General features: G+C 34.2%; 1 protein-coding gene across 2 annotated transcripts; it reads left to right on the top strand.

Moving 5' to 3' along the window:
- Positions 1-3,834: 3,834 nt before the first annotated feature.
- On the top strand, positions 3,835-17,924 carry LOC116292590 (alpha-1,3-mannosyl-glycoprotein 4-beta-N-acetylglucosaminyltransferase A). Of its 2 annotated transcripts, none has more exons than XM_031699931.2 (14): positions 3,835-3,872; positions 7,108-7,213; positions 11,203-11,529; positions 11,978-12,111; positions 12,249-12,295; positions 12,388-12,501; positions 12,735-12,810; positions 13,024-13,138; positions 13,504-13,634; positions 14,382-14,489; positions 14,654-14,847; positions 15,121-15,227; positions 15,441-15,640; positions 16,169-17,924. In XM_031699931.2, the coding sequence occupies exons 2-14, from the start codon at positions 7,117-7,119 to the stop codon at positions 16,196-16,198; spliced, it is 1,680 nt and encodes a 559-aa protein (XP_031555791.1). In that variant the 5' UTR covers positions 3,835-3,872; positions 7,108-7,116; the 3' UTR covers positions 16,199-17,924. The 2 variants fall into 2 exon arrangements, with proteins under 2 accessions (XP_031555791.1, XP_031555792.1); XM_031699932.2 differs by lacking the exon at positions 3,835-3,872 and adding an exon at positions 6,924-6,951.
- Positions 17,925-18,071: the final 147 nt, after the last annotated feature.

Below are 18,071 nucleotides of genomic sequence, written 5' to 3'. Positions count from 1 at the left end.
ATAGATCTATTCGTGGTGGTGGCGTTATGATTTTCTGGCGCTCTAGTATTGTTTTTCATCATATCCAGATGCCTACCTTAAACAAACTTGAGGCCACTTCAATTAAATTAAAGATAGGCAAGAAATGGCTCTTGGTGATTGGTGCATATCGACCACCCAGTATCACCTCAGCTGTATGGTTTAATGAGCTGTTCAGCTTGCTAGACTCTGCTTCATCAATGTGTGATGACCTCATTCTACTTGGTGACCTAAATTGTAATTTAATGGATCCAGATGTCAGTGGCCGTGACCTTGTGGACTTATGTGATATATTTAATCTGGACTGTTTGATTGACAAACCCACACGGATTAGTCAATCATCACAAACTCTCATTGATGTAATCCTCACTAGTAACAGGAGAAGGTTTCTATCGTCTGGAGTTTTTGAACCACATCTCAGTGACCATTCATTGGTTTGCACCATTATGAGAACATTTTCCAATTATCATAGATCAAGGAAAGTTACTTATAGGAACTTCAAAGTTTATAATAAAGATGAACTCTTAGAAGACCTTGCCTTAACACCCTTTCATGTTATCTCCGTATTTGATGATGTGTCTGACCAGGCCTGGGCCTTTAGTAAATTATTTACTGATGTCATAGATACTCATGCTCCAATTAAGCAGTTCCATCTCAGGGGTGGCCATGTACCTTACCTGACTCCTCAGTGGCGAAAAGCTATTCGACACAGAAACCGATTATGGCGTAAATATAGACGTGATCCCAGCCCTACTAACTGGAATCTGTACAAGAAGCAAAGAAATTTGTGCACTTCACTTAGACGGAAGTCAATTGCAAGTTATTTTCATCTGAAAGCAGATCGATGTTCTTCTAAGCCTAAAGATTTTTGGAAATTCTTTGGTTCTCTTTTCCATTCTAAGAAAGGACAAGCTAATGACATTGTTCTACAAGAAAATAATGACTTTATCACTGATAAGTCTACTATTGCAAAATTATTTAATGATTATTTCACTAGTATTTGTGAGAATTTCCCTTTGCCTAGCAATGAAGTATATGGTACGGGTTTTTCAAACCATCCCAGTATCTGCACTATAAATAATTGTATGTTAGGAGTTAATAATCAGAATAATCAGTTTAGCTTTCATACCACTTGTGCTTCTACTATTACTGATATAGTCCTTTCTCTTTCTTCATCAAAGTCGTCAGGTTATGATAACATTCCTATTCGCCTAGTTAAAGATAGTATTCCTGTTATTTCTCGAGTTATCTCTAATTTATTTAATTATGCTATTATGACATGTACTTTCCCTACTTGTTGGAAGTTGGGTCAGGTCACACCTATATATAAAAAGGGCATTGAATATTCGAAGGGTAACTATCGACCCATTACTACCTTAGCTGCCTTTGGTAATATCTTTGAACGAGTCATTGCAGGTCAGTTAAATAATTTCTTTTGTGACAAGCTGTCCCAGTTTTTGTCAGCTTATCGTAAGCATTATAGCTGCGAGACTACTTTGCTTAATTTATTAGAAGAGTTTAGGAGTGGTCTGGACAAGCAGCATTTTGCATCTATTATTGGTATTGATTTGTCCAAGGCATTTGACAGCTTGCCACATGACTTACTTCTAGCTAAACTTGCTGCTTATGGTTTATCCTTTAATAGTTGTTCACTTATAGGGAATTATCTTACGGATCGTTTTCAGAGAGTTAAATTGGGTGACCAGTTTTCTGATTGGAGCCCACTTATCAGAGGAATTCCTCAAGGGTCTGTATTAGGCCCTCTCCTCTTCAATATTTTCCTCAATGATTTGTTATTATCTGAGCTTCAGTCTAAGGTTAGTTCATATGCTGATGATACCCAGATCTTTGATGTTAGTAATGATGTTTCTCTACTACATAGGCATCTGCAGTCTGATCTTCTCACTGCTCATTCGTGGTTCTGCTCCAACGGCCTCATGATGAATCCTGATAAATGTACTACCATGTGGCTAGGCAAGAGCAAGGGCATAAACACACCTTGTTTTTCCATTGGTAGTGAGGTGGTCAGTCTTGCAGATGATGTCAAGTTACTAGGTGTAACTATCGATAGAGATTTAAAATTCAGCAAACACATTACAGAGATAGCACGGAAGGTTGGCAAGCAAATTCAAGTCTTACAAAGACATAAGAAACTAATTAATACTGATGCCAAAGTCAAATTATATAATGCCTATTTTTTACCTCATTTAGATTATTGTTCTATTGTATGGCATCATTGCGGGAGAGGTAATTCAACCAAATTAGAAAAACTTAATGAACGCGCTTTGCGTTTTATTTATAATGATCATAAAAGCACATATGAGGAATTATTGTTGCGTATTAATCATCCTACTTTGTATAATAGGAGAATGCACAATATTTTAATATTAGTATTTAAGGCTCTGCACGGACTGGTTCCTGAATATATTTCTAAGTTATTTACACTACGTAATTGTAGCATTAATTTACGGGGTGATAACATTCTTATAGTACCTAGAGTAAACACCACTAGTTATGGTCTTCATTCCTTGGCTTATCAGGGTAGTAAGTTATGGAATTCTCTTCCAAACAACATGAGATTGTTGCACGAATTAAGTAAATTTAAATCGGAAATTTCCAAAGTCAAATTTGATATTGACTGTTGTACCTTTTGTAGAGGATAATTCTATTTTAATTTTATTTTACATATATACATATATTTATTTCATTGTTTACATCCATATTTTTATATTAGCATCATGTAATTTTAATTTTTAGTTTAGGTTATTTATAACTTGGAGATATTAGCATGTACTTGCTATCTTGTAATTCAAGTATAAATAAAGTTATTGTATTGTATTGTATTGTACTTGAGTCGTTTGTTCTTTGTCGTTTGTTGTTGTTTTTTTCCTTTTCCCCTGGCTTATGAATGCACTAGACTCTAGTTTATTCGTTTTCTCCTGTATACATTTTCTTGTTTTTGTGTTATTATAACTTTAGTTTTTGTTAGTTGGGAGTAACTTTGATGGGACCTTGAGTCTGTTAGTTGTTCCCTCACTCAGTCTATCTGTCTTGTACTTGTATTTTCTTGCATTATTATTATTTATTTATTTTCTTTTCTCTCTTTACCATGTTTACCAGAAAGAGAACCATAATTTGACATCAAAGGGCATTATCGTTACAGCTGCACAAAGCATACGTAGAAGTTGCCATAGCAACAGCAATTTTCAACCAGCTTATTCCTTTTTTTGCGGGCCCTTTTAATTAAGCTCCGTTCTGTTGCATCATTGTTTATATTTTTTCCATTTTTTATTATTACGATCAATGAACGTTGGTTTGAATAGAAAACTTCACTCATCACCAAAGCCATTGTACAGTATATGGATATTGTCTGCCGGAGGGCTTTGATCAACAATTTCCTTCAAGTTTCGGACTCAACTGACTCAAATAAGACATATATACATGCCAATTTAAACCTCGTACATTTAAACTACTTTCTTTGCTCAATTTAGTTCTGCCGTTGATTTTGCCAACTTTGCAGACAAACAGTAGAGTTTCTTGCTTGAAAATGTTCCCGAATTTTTTTAAGAAACAATAGCACCGTACTTGGAACTAAAGTACTTTCTTGGAAACTTTGCATGTGAAGAAAAAGAGAAAGGGTAGGTGAGGAAGTTCTTTCCATTGCAGTTTGAATTATGCATGCTTCGCCAGATGTTTAATAAAAGTTGCAATGACATTTACATAAGTTTCACTATGCCAGCTGAAAAGTGAAGTATAAATAAGTGAAGTATACCGGTTCTCAGTTCGTATTATTTTATCGACTTTTAACGGATCGGAAAGTTCAATCTGACCCAGAAGTTCAAGAATATTTTTAGGTAAGTTTTGCTTTTGAACCTTACTTTTCAAAAAAGCAGGGAGTAATATGCAGCGAAATTAAATCGTGAACAAGATTTTTTAACGTGAAAAACCTGATAACTGTATAAAGTAGTACTGAATGACTCTTGTGGAATTGAGTCATTGACGAAGCGTCTTTCATCTCAGTGGACAAGTTCTTCCAAATTATTAATCCTATGTAGACCAGAACGCTGATAATGGATTCGAAGAACGAGAGAGCGCCAGCTCATGTTTACTAAACTTTAAAACCGTTAGTACTAATATAGTGACGCAAGTGTATTTTTTGAAAACTACGGCTTATATTTAAATATTCTAGCTCATTCTATACATCTAAATTAAGAAGAATACATCAATACATCTGAATGAAAAAGAATTTAAAATCTTTGGTAAAACTTAGTGTCAGCATAGTTAAAAGCTTGAATACTGAATACTGTATACTGAATAGTGCATTCCAAGACCGAAATGCATTGTGGGTCATAGTGACATTGTCTAAAATAGGATTAATAATAATTATTTATTCTATTTTTAGTGTATTCCATCTGAAAAATATACTGACTACATGTAGAGAGTTAATTATATAAATAATTGCTGTATATTTACTTTTTATTTCAAATTTACAAGAATCACAATGCCCTTTGGCCTTGGAATGCACTATTCAGTATGCGGTATTCAGTATATTCAACCTTTTTTGAAATTATATCTAGCTGTATATAAAAAAGATAAGAATAAATATGGTATATATACATATAAAATATTGTCCTGTCCGTTAAGCGTTTCAGAAGACTATGATGTGTAAGCTTCTTTAAATAAAAGTGTATAAATTAAAGTCGATTTTTTTAAATATGCAGACAACGCTGTATTAAAAATATAATGAAACCATTTTGTTAGCAAATGGGTCAACTTACAGCATGATAAAAAAAGACACGTTAAAGACCATATTGAAAGAGACCTAATAAGAATACAGGCTCATTTGCAAATACATTTGGAGTAGAAACAAGTTTTTGGTTTTTATGGTGTTAGAGTTTTTTCTTCCCTCTCTTCGCGCAACCTGCATGCACGGGACAGAGCAGAAAAATAACAAGGCTGCTACTTTCGCAATTTTTTTCTTTATCTCTCATTCATGCCAAAAAACGTTTGGTATTTCATTCGTGTCTCTTGTGCTTTAAACTTTTCACAAAATTCTGCTAACCTCGACGGCAATTTTACTTCGAGGTATTAGCGAAAATGTTACTAGTAGTTTTTGTAATGATCAAAATATCATCTCTCTCAACGTTCAGGGCGTTATATCTCAAATTTTCCCCAAATTGGTATTTGGTTAATCAGCCCCAAATGAGCCTGGTTATGAAATATAAAGCTTATTAACGCATAAACGTCGAAAGTAGAACCGTTTTTCTGCCCTGTCCATGCACAACAACAACAACAACAAATAAACAAACAAACAAATACATACAAACAAAAACACCCAGCTATATGCCAATGATAATAATTAAGGACGGATAATTATCAATTCATGATGGCTTGCCAATGAGCACGTGCAGGTATAAAAATTCATAATGATTTCCACTTTAGTTGACTTATATAAAACACATGGCTCTGGCTGATGTATTATACCTGACCGAACTATATCTATGGTGCCAAATTTCTGCAAGACTAATTTAAAAGCCTTAAGCTTATCTGCAATCAGAGATAATTAACTCTGCTGCAATCAACGGTCTTTTTCATGGAAGATATTTGGTATAATGACTTTTTATCAACCTAGCCAGTGCCGCTAGAAAGGTCTTATAAGTTAGAATTAGCTAGGAACAAAATTGAAATAGCTTAAACTTTAATGGAGTAAATTTGTGTTGGAACTGTCACCCGTAATGAAATTTTGAAATGGAACTGCTTTTACTGAGACATTCAATTTTATGAATATTCAAATTCCAAGTTTACAGCAGCTTTCCCCCAAAGTCAAAGGATAGAAGACATGTAAGTAAAATCATATACTTTGAGAAATCTTAGTCTAAGGAGAAGTATAGCCAAGCAAAGCACTTTAGTGATTAGATTTACTGAAAACAAGAGAATATGAAGTACTTAATATTCTCTAGCTAAAAATTAATAAGAATTTCATTTATCGAACCAAATAGACATATTTTTTCAGGTAAATTGGATCGAGAGGCAAGCACAGGGACGGCACCTTGCCATACAATGTCACTATCGAGCCCCCCACCCCCCAATCAAAAAACTGCTCCGCCGTCCCTGAAACAATATTGTCGGCTAAAAAACTAAAAGCACTTTAACTTAAAACTTAATAGTACTTCTAGGTAAGTAAATAGTAAATAAATGAATAATGAATAAATATATAGAACTAGGAGTAGCATGAAAATTCACCTGTAAGTCCGACCAGAAAGCAACAGTCGTAAAATATTAGATGAAATATACGTCGTAACTTTTTGTCACTAGTATTTCTTATAAATTAAAATGTAAATATACAAATGAAAATCAATAAATCAATAACATATATCTAACTTAACTATTTAGTTGACGTCAACTAAAATAGTAAAAACGAGCCAAATAACGGTCATGCTAATCAGGGTTTTTTTTAACCAGAGAATGAGTGAATAGACATTCATTTGTATCATCGTTTCCCCCCTGATCTCAGTAGCTGTTTACTCGTAGTTTCAAATTTAGTTGACGTCACCTAAAATAGTAACTAACTTATCTAATTTAGGTGACGTACACCAGGCCCGTAGCTAGGATTTTTGTTGCGGGGGGGGGGGGGGGGGGGGGGGGAAGGGGGGGGGGGGTGCTAATTTACAAAAAGTGGACCAACATATACTTAATTTTTTTAAAGTCCCATAGGACGCATAGGTATAGATAAATTAAAGTAAAATTGATTTTTTTTACTTAGTTTTACGTGAAAATATCATACCAGCCAAAATCTCACTTGCTTAAAAAGCGGACCTTTAGCTCGCGTGGGGGGGAGGGGTGCGAATGCACCCCCTGCACCCCCCTAGCTACGGGCCTGATACACTATTCAAAAGTTTGACTGAATGCACTCTATTTATTGCGCGCGTCTAAGTAAGTGTTGTTGTTCAAAGGAAGTCTGGACCCAATATAGAGTCGTCCCAGTCCTTCACCCCAAGCTTAGTTCTCACTTCATTCAAACAATGGCTGCGGTAGAGTTTCTGAATATTTTTACGATGTAATATTAACTCGATTTTCCACCTCTTCTAGCTTGTAGCCATGTTCAAGATTGGCCTTAAGAGAAATAGAATATTTCTACTTGCTGTGGTGGTTTTAAGTCCTTTTATGTACCACGTAATTCAGGAGGAAAGACGAGGTAAGTGTTTGGTTGTTGGTTGGATAAATAATAAGCATAACAACCATAATTACTTTAGAAAATATTTCATATTATCTTTAATTTGGGACGCTTTTCCTTTTTATCGTTAAATAGAAAGTCCATGTTTCATTTCATGTAACTTGATGTCTTTCCTATTTGTTAAGATATTTTAGCGACGTCCAACTTTTGACATAAGCTTTTTTAAACCTTAAACTAATCAGAAACTATAAGAGAGGCTAATATTTACCGTTGTGAACAAAAACTTTTGTAAAATATAATAGTTATTGACGAAATAACGTAATAGCGAAAGCTTTAGCTTAGTTTCGAATTGTCTTAAATCCATTTGGAGTCAAAGTTGCCCATTACCTTCTAGTATCATAATATAACTAAGCTTATATATTACAACTTATTATTTATTTTCTGTTCTCGTTAGAGACGTGAACTGTCGTTATCTACGACTCTTATCTCGCAGCCTTTAAACAAAATATATTGCGAAAGAAAGAACCTTTAAGTATACTACCATAATTGATGGCTGTAATTAATTTGCAGTGGTATTTTGCCTTTGTTTATATTAACCTTGCTGGTAAACTTGTGTGTGTCGACGTGTGTCTCGTGTACATATAAGATTAATGTAAAAAGATCACATTTTATCTCGAATTGCTACTAAAGCTAAGTTTTTCAAGAATACTTTGCTCTTTATGCTCAAGCGACTCTAAATTACGTTATATTGGACTAGTTTTTAACAGTCTTTAACTCCACAACAATGAATTTTATAACCTTTTGAATGAGGAGAATAAAAAAAGGGGTTAGTCAAGACATTAGCAGCTAAGTGGTGCTGAGATCATCTTACACTGTGAAGCCAACACAGCTCATACATTTTTTATATCATGATAGATGAGGCGATAATTAAGCCATGTGGGATGGGCTTGGATATCATATAAGAACATGCATATTAGGTAAAGTATGAGCCTTATATGAAACGACTGAAGAAGAGTGCCATACAAGCCTTTCACAACTTCTGAAGTCGCATCAAATGAGCCATCTCAGCTAGAAACCGTGGATAGCTGTTTAGGCCTGTATTGGGCTTCATCAGCATGGTGTATCTAGTGAGCTGGTTGAATCCCACGAAAAAGTAGTACATGATAGATGAGGTAATAAGAATGAACGTAAAGGAATCAATGACAAAACTGATCACTAAAGTCTCTAAATTTGTATTATATTTACTCTTGTGGGGTCCAGATCCTACACATGTACAATAGCTAGTTGATTACCAAGCTTATAGTACACTCAACAAAATTACTCAACTCTGATTGGTCGAGAGGAGTACAATTATAGCGTTAATTGTACTCCGTAGGAGTACCGAATTAAGTCGCTATGGCAACACGGCCAAAACAATGTCAAAACAATTATTTCCTATCATTTTGTACTTAAAAAACATATAAATGAAATGTTAAAGCCGTAAGAACTAATGTTTTTTATGCATTTCAGTTGCGCGATGGACTGAAAATCGGCCGCCAAAAAGACAAAGATGAACGGAGTGAACTATAAACAAAAAATCGCACGATCTTCTCGTACAATTTGGAATTAATAGACACTCGTAATGTTTTGAAAGTTCTTTAATTGCACTCACCTAAAGGCTCTTGCAATTACAAGAACTTTCAAAAAATTACTCGTGTCTATTAATTTCCAAATTGTACTCGAGATCGTGCGATTTCCTATACTAATGTTATGTTAGGCCACATTCTTATAGGACACAACTTTGGAGATGGCCTTAAATTGAATTAAGCAGTTTAATTGTTTTTCACATTAATATGTTTTATTTACTCAATAATTATCAAATAAAAACTGAAAAAATATAAAAGAAGGGAGAAAATAGGGTTGACTCTGCTTGTAGGGTAACAATTATTATCTGCCAGCTGTAAAGTAAACACAATACAGATGTAAGATTTGATGTAGGACAACTCTGTAGAGATTCAATGAGAAAAAAATTAAATCTACATGTAGTTCATGGACTCTCAAATTATAGCAGGTTAACAGTCTAGGGCTGCACCAACATGTAGTAGCTTGTAGGTCATGGGTTCAATCCTATCCTATCAGGGACTCTAATTTTTTCAGAGTTCCTTTCAGCTGGAGACAAATGATCAATATTTTAATGCCAGTCATTTCTAGTTTATAAATAAATTCATCACACATAGCTTGTTCTTGATCTATAGATCACTCTAGATTCACAGTCGATTTCCCTTATTATAATTAATAATGCCTCAGGTCTAGTTTTCAAGAATAAGGATTTTCCCGGGGGGTTACGTATTGTAACAATGCATTAAATTTGTTAAACAGTGCGTTATTCAAGAACAAACTTTATTATAATTCAGTAACGTTTTTAAAATTCTGTCTACTGGATGATGTTTGGAATAAGAACAAGGTATTTTAAAATTATACAGTCTAGTTAAATAGGAAAAGAATCCTAAATCACACTAGTATAATTTTCATATATTTTCGTCAACTGAATATGAAAAATATACACCCTTTAAATTTTCTTGAGTCAAGGTTAATGGCATTTATTTAATATCTGCAGTAGTTACTGGTTTTTGTTTCAGTCCATCCATTGTTATTCCTTGTTAAAAAATCTTGAATTATTTATTAATTGATAATTGGATATTACCCGTCAACACTACTTTGGTTTACCGGTTATCATTATAGATACAAAAACTGGGGCTTCTACCTCTTTTTATTTGTGAAAAGATAAATATTTAAGAAAGAATATATTTGTAATAATATATATATATATTTTTTTGTTAAATGGGTAAATCTGAAATAAATTTACTATGCCAACAGTAACTTTATTCATTCTTCAACAATGTGAAGTACAGAGTGCTTTGAATTTTTAAGATTATTAGCATAATATATTTAATTTTGTTGCTAGCAAGGCTGAGGGGATCTTAATTTTTGTTGCTTAAAGCAATTTGATGTAACTGATGTTAGTTTTTTTGAAATGAAAGAATTGAATTATGTACGAAATTTATAAGGATGCTTGGTCTGTCATCACACACTCGATCCACTAGTTTGTTTATACTCAAAGGCTGTAATTCCAGCTGAACGTGTTTGTGAAATCATTAAAGGCGGTAAATGGGTCAGTATTAAATAACATTGTTATGTCAAACCAACACCATTCATGATGTGGCGAAATGAAAATTAGGCATACTGTAGTTTAAATTGAGACTGCTGGCCAGCGGTTTCTTGCATGTATGCACTCAGGCGGCCCCCATTGCATGCTGGGGGTTCGCACATGTAATCAGTGTTGCAAATTATGGTGATCCTTCGCTCTTGTTGTAAAGAATATGCTTGTTGAATGCCAACTGAATTTCCTTGTTATGACTGTCACTGGTGACTGGCACATCAGCAGTGACATTAGGGCACCTATAATCCCAACCTCATCATTCCCAATGAGTTTATTCTGCCATTACTGCATTTATAGTACACTCAACAAAATTACTAGACTCTGATTGGTCGAGAGGAGTACAATTATAGCGTTAATTGTACTCCGTAGGAGTACCGAATTAAGTCGCTATGGCAACACAGCCAAAACAATGTCAAAACAATTATTTTCTATCATTTTGTACTTAAAAACATGCAAATAAAATTTTGTAGCCATAAGAACTAATGTTTTTTATGCATTTCAGTTGCACGATGGACTGAAAATCAGCCGCCAAATAGACAAAGATGAATGGCGTCGCTTCGCATTTTTTACTGAAATTTTGTTGAGTGAACTATAAACAAAAAATCGCACGATCTTCTCATACAATTTTGAATTAATAGACACTCGTAATGTTTTGAAAGTTCTTTAATTGCACTCGCCTAAAGGCCCCACAATTACAAGAACTTTCAAAACATTACTCGTGTCTATTAATTTCCAAATTGTACACGAGATCATGTGATTTCCTATACAAATTTTAGGCTAATCTTCCTTTTAATCTTAATTTCTACAACAGGTCACTTTACGCAGCCTACATTCTCCATGGATCCAGAATTGCTCCAAAGGATTCAAGACCTAAGGGAAAGACTACGGAATGCCGAATTTCAAAATTCTGCCAGATCTCATGAACTTATTTCTCTTCAAGCTCAATTATCTCAATTGATATCAAGCCATTCCAGAACTAATCAAAAACAGCTAAACACTAGCAATAATAATAATGCAATGATGGTAGCTGATAGCTCGTCGTTGAATTTACCTAGTATTTATCATTTAATGCCGCATTTGATGGACCATCCTGACAGCCTTGTACCAGCTCTTCAAGTTAGTAAAGATAGAGTTGGAGGTGAGATATATATACTTTCATACTTACTCTTTTCTTATCCTTGGGAAGCATAAGGTGGTGTGCTCTGCTAATGTGTTGTGTCTCACAAATGTCACCGCAGTTCAAGTCCTGCCACTGTAATGCAAATGAATTGGTTACTTTTTTATCCATGCAGGCAGAGATGGCTTATTCTCGGCTCTTGATTAAAGCCCTTATGATACCAGATCAAATTCAAAACTTAGCAAAACCCTCAAATAACAGGAGAGAACTAACAAGCAACTTTGCTTACATATGAGACCCAGTCTGGGTATGCTCCCCAATTTCAATTTTGGGATGGAGCTCATTAAATTTTATGAACTTTTCAAATCATACCTCATGCCAGAAGATTGGTTCCAGAAGAACTATTCCAGAAGAACTATGCAGTGGCCAACATATAATGATATTTTAACCTTGGCATTTGTTTTTACAGTATCACTTGTTTTTGGGATTCCAACCATTAGAAGGCAGAAATCATCTTACTTATTGAATACTATAGCATCTTTGCTAGATGGAATGTCTCAAGAAGACAAAGATGACACTGTTATTGTAATATTTATAGGAGAGGTGAGTTAATGATCGACCACCTTCCATGTTCTTTCTCCAGCGCAAAGCTTTGTGCAACAGGAAACTGATGAAAAGAATTAGATATTAAAAAAATACTTGACTGATTATGTATGATTATAATTTATTATTATTTCCAGACAAACCCATCTTATACCAAGGAGATCTCTGATGCAGTGACTAAGAGGTAAAACTGAAACAGTTGGGCCTAATGAATTTTTTCTTTAAGTAATCTTGATTTTGATGTTAAATCTTTGAAAACATGTTGTAATTTTGCAGATTTCCATTAGAAATTGGGGCAGGCCTCATTGAGATTGTTGCACCACCTAGCACCTTCTATCCAGACCTCAACAATGTGCCATTAACATTTGGAGACTCTAGAGAGAGAGTCAAGTAAGTTTAACCACTCTAATAACCTTTAATTTCCCTGTTAAACTCTCACACCACCTGTGATTTCCTAGATGTATAAAATGATGTTTACCAGCGTGAGGTCAGGGGAGGGGAGGGGAGAGAAATGGAGGGGAGGGAGGGGTTACATGGGATTGGGTGGTAAAGCTCAAGGTCTGTACTCTTTTTATTGGTTGGCACGTGATAAGGTTACTTATGAAAGGGTTTTTGTTTATCAGATGGAGAACAAAGCAAAATCTTGATTTTTGTTTCTTGATGATGTATTGTCAAAAGAAAGCAAGATTTTATATACAGGTACAGCTGTAGCAATCTTAGGAAACTTTGTAATTCTAAAGCATTGAGAGAATCAGTCATAAATTAGAAGAATAGAGAATCATTAATTATAAATATGTGTATGAATGATCCATAACTTGAAAAACTAATGCTAAATTTTTTCTTCCTTTTTGTGCATGAAATTAGTATGGGAACTTGACTTTTTATGCATTTTTTTGCGTGATTTCCATGCAGCTAGAAGATGACATTGTAGCAACACCAACTTATGCTCACACTATCAAGACCTTTGCCCTTCAACAGGACAGCAACCGTTGGTTTATGCTGGAATTTTCATCTCTTGGTTTCATAGGTAAGATAAATTAAAGAATGTGGATTTGCAGGAATATCTATAAAAATCTATAAAATATAGAGTTGAGTATGTTGTAGTATTGACTTTATTTGCCATGGCACAATGTTAGCACATGTCATTCCCTGGAGTATGGCATCATTTCTTTGTTTAATGGTTGCGCATGAGAAGAAACATGAATATGGATACAACTCAAACAAAGAATCTTGATCTCTAGGAAATGAAATGTTGTTTGAAACGGGAAATCATTGCACCACAACAAATGAGGTCTATTCCAGTCAAATATCTAGATATTTTATGTTAATTTCATCCATAAAATTATACACCCAACTTTCTTTTTTCATATTGTACATATTATTTATTTTCAGGCAAGCTGTTCCGCAGTTCTGATTTGACCAAACTGATTGAGTTCTTCCTGCTGTTCTACAAGGACAAGCCTGTGGACTGGCTTCTTGACCACATCTTATGGGTCAAAGTTTGCAATCCAGAGAAAGATGCTGTATGCCTTTTATTTATATATAAATTTATTCAATGACTATAGATGCAGTCCCAGGAATATTTAATCATTTCTCCTGCCCTCTGGAGATAGCTAGAGCAGACGCTAGTGGGGGAATGACGGGAACTGGAAGTGCCTCACAGCAGCTGTGCAGGAGGCAATCTAGAGATGGACATTAGATATTGAAATTTACCAACAGTTTAGAACTGTTTACAGCTTGGCGCAAAAGTATGACCACCTTTAATATATTCACATACTTCTATGAACAGGCTTCTGTACTTTAAACTGATGCATCCCAATTCAAAGCTGGCTTGGGTGCTTCTACTGACCAAGGTACATTAAAGCTCATTTGGAAGCAAAGAGCCAGTGCATAGATTGAAGAATGCATACATTAAAAATGTGGTCAATACTTAATATGTGTGTTGTGCTGTAAGTGTCTAAGAGTATGCTGTGTAGTTCCACTTGTACCAACCCAAGGGATGGATTTAGGATTTAAATAATGGGGTTGGCTACCCAAGCTAATACCACAAGCACTCATGAAAGGTGGGAAAAGGATTTAAAAATGGAAATTAAATTTGAAAACTTGTAGTAAACCAACTGAAAGTTTATTGGAATGAGTATTTTCAATGTGCAAAAGAAGATGGGTGCGTGTGACTTGACAACCCCCTCATCACCCCTGGATCTGCCTATGCAGCCACAGGGTGGGGCTAGTAAATTGATTTGAATTTTGTTTCATTGTCACCTTATTAGGCTCACTGCAACAGAGAGAAATCTCAGCTAAGGATTCGCTTCAAGCCTTCTTTATTCCAACATGTTGGGAAAGAATCATCTTTGAAAGGGAAAAAACAAAATTTGATTGTGAGTAGAGCTAATGTTATGCATAGTTTCAAAATCTTTTCTATAATTTTTAACTTACTTTGGATATTTCAAAATCCTTTTCATAAATAATTTTAAAATTCCTCTTCATTCTCCCTTTGAGCATTTTCTTTGTTTATTGACATTTATTAATCTGTTTTTTCTAGGATAAAGATTTTAAGAAAGCACCTTTATTCCAAGCTCATCTCAACCCCAAGGCTCAAGCCATAACCACACTAGAGAGCTATCAGAAGTTCACAATAGATAGGACTTATATGGGCCAGACCTTCTTCTGGTGTTACCCTCCACATATGAATGATGTCATACGTATTACATTTGACGAGCCAATCAGTATACAAAGGTTAGGGACCATTCATTTTTTTAGGGAAGCCCTGGGAGTGGCAAGATAGGTAACTGATTAAAAAAATCTGACTCTTCTTCTCCATTATTGTTGCCAAAAAATGGCTCCTTTCTTTGTATTACATTCTGCTCATTGCAAAATTAAATGCTATGGGACTCCTGATTTTCTTATTACTTCCCACAAATCACCCCCTCCCCGTCCTCCACCAGGATTTTTTGCAAACTTGGTTCATTGTCTGCTCTGACTGTTAATTGTTTGTGTTTGTGCCAATAGCTTTCGTTTCAAGTCTGGTAACAATGAACATCCAGGAGATATTCTACTCAATGCTACTGTTGAGGTGTTAACATTAGAATCTAGAAAGGCAGCTAAAAGATTACCAGGTAAATAAATAAAATAAATAGGATTTAGCGGCGTCATTTCCACAGAGTGGCTCTTCATTTATTAAAATTCCATTAGTAACAGCTTTCCCCCCTTTCTTCTTCTATAATACTTGTATCAACCCCTGATCTAATGCTACTCAGTAAGTTTTAAAAACCAAAGATAACAATTTTATTCGAGCCCAAGTTTATTTTTGGTTTATCAATTTTATTCAGGCCTACCTGCAGGTGCATCTCCAGAAGCAAAAAAGAATTACACAAGAAATGAGTACCCCCTGTCTGCTTACACAACAGTGGGGCAATTTAATAGTTATGGGTTAGCTGAAGGAACAGTATCTAAAAATCTTGATAAGGTTGTGGAGCTAAGAATACGAATCCTGACACATCAGAGTCCAAACTGGATTATTATTAGTGAGGTATGTTGTATCATTCTATCATTCTTCCTGGATACTCTATTTGTAAATTAATAGTTATTATAAAATAACATTTAATATTACTGTTCTAGATCTTGAGTTCTGATTAGTTGGGAGTGAGTGCTTTATGAGAGCACACAGCATGTGCGCGCACTTTCAGTTTCATCAGTCATGTAATTTTGTATTTTATTTTTTAATGCTTCTACTTATGAATCGGTGCCAGTGTATTACGTAGGCGAACTTCAGTAGGCAAAACTAATATGTAGGCGAACTTCAGTAGGCGAACCAATGCATAGGCGAAACAATCGGATACCGAAAATGCATGCACATGCTGTGTGGAGTTATATTATAAGGCACGTGGGGGTTGGCACAACCCTCGAGAAGTGTCAAGAAGCACTATGCTACGCGTCAGTTTTTCACAGGTCAATAAAAAGTGTTTTTATTTTGAAGATTAATCAAAGATATACCAAGTTTAACTCTCATTATCATTAATTGTTATTATAATCATTATTTTTACTCTTTCTTCCACAGATTCATATATTGCCCAGAAAGAGTAGCTGACCAACCACTGACAGTTAGCTGAATTCAAAATATTTTGAATATTAAATTTTCTAGGCTCGTACGCATTTTTTGTATACATTTTTTAATTTCCAACTTCATGATGAAATAGAAGCATTTTGTTACACCTTATTTGCTGGCTCTGTTTCATAATTTCGAAGACAAATAATCAAAAAATCATTGTCATAGTTCGCAAATGTGATGAAAATGGATCATTCCAAAAACAAAGAAAGAATTCAATTGGATAAGACTGCCATGTTGGTTCAAGTTCGTATTGGAAAGGTATAGAAAAAAATATATTCCTGGTTCAATAGACTCTCTAAGGTAGTGTGAGGGCTCACTCTAGAACCCAAAGATGGTACAAGAAAAACAGTTTAAACAGACCTCTTTTATAGCTTAAAAAATCCTTGAATAATTAATGACCTTAGAACAATAGAAAATCACTACATGAAGGCATCTTTAAACCCTGATACAGAATTCGTCCTGATTTGCATAAGATTGATTTTGAAATAATCTCGGCCAAATTACATATGATATTAAAACTTTTACTCTAAAAAAGAAGCATTAATCTAGAAATTTAAATGAAAAGTAATATACAAAAGATTATTCGTGTGAGATCTGTATGAGGTTTAAAACTCATACCTAACCCTAAAAATCCTCATACAGATCTCCCACTCATATTGTATATATTATTACTTAAGTGTTGCTTTCTCATTTCAAACCAAGTGGTTTTTCCCCATTTCAAATGATGTTTTTCCATTTCCTGTCAGTCTTTCGAGAGAAAAAATCTTTAAGTTGTGTCCATGTTCATAAACAAGTCTTATGTGCAACTGTTAATAAACAAAGAAATGATACTCTAGGGAATGACACATGTTCTGGAATGAGAAAAAAACACATTATGCCTAAACTAAAAAGATCATTAAACCCACATGGTAGGTAGTTATAGATATGAAATTTTGCAATAAAGCATGCATAAATGTGCATGGTAATTGCAGAAGATCATCGAAATTAAATATTATACTGAAATTAGTTAATAACACAGTTTTCCCTTACTTCTACAAATTTCCCACTCTAAATGAATGTCTAACATGAAAATATAGCATGTATGGATGACTCTTATTTATTAATTAGAAATTAAAATGTTGATATTAATTGCACTATTCAGAATGAATAAGACGTTACACTGGATTAGGATAAGAGAATATACTCTATTCTATACTCAGAAATGATTATAGAGTGCACGTACTAAAACCGTGAACATTAAATAGTGTACTAATTAGTACTATTTCATACAGAATCCTTCGTTTTCTTTTGTTTAATTATCACTATTTAGTGCAAAAAATTAGTATTTGTTTCACGGATTTAGTGTGAGCACTCTAACTAACAAAAAGTAGACTTACAGTATGAAAAGGTTGAAAAAGTAGAAAGTGTTCAGGAAATAATTTAAGTGCAACTTGAAGTGTTCAATACTCACCATTTGAGTGTCCACTGTAACAATTTTTTTTACAAAATAGTAAAAATTGCATAATTTGTTTGCAGTCATACCAGTCATTGGTATAAAGGTGATGTGTGAAATATTCAATAATTTTGAGGTAATTCGAAATACTATAGAGCATTCACAATTTTAGTTAAAATTAATTTTAATCAATTAAAATTAATTAATTAGTAGCACATAATTCTAGTGTTATCCAGTCATGTCACATTTCAATAATTATTAATGATTATATCATATTCAGTTACTGTTTACTTTGTCTAATAAAATGCTAAGTTATTAATAAAAATCAGTTTGATTGATCTTTCCCAGGTTTTTGCAAATCACGAGGTTATAAAACTTAATTAATTTTTTCAAGTTTGAGACTACTTTGCAAGCTATCAC

The sequence above is a fragment of the Actinia tenebrosa genome, unplaced genomic scaffold, assembly GCF_029948245.1.
Source record: "Actinia tenebrosa isolate PJP-AT-01 unplaced genomic scaffold, QUT_ActTen_1.0 PGA_scaffold6__47_contigs__length_16458017, whole genome shotgun sequence".
Classification (NCBI taxonomy): domain Eukaryota; kingdom Metazoa; phylum Cnidaria; class Anthozoa; order Actiniaria; family Actiniidae; genus Actinia; species Actinia tenebrosa.
This window is presented reverse-complemented; position numbering and strand designations above follow the sequence as displayed.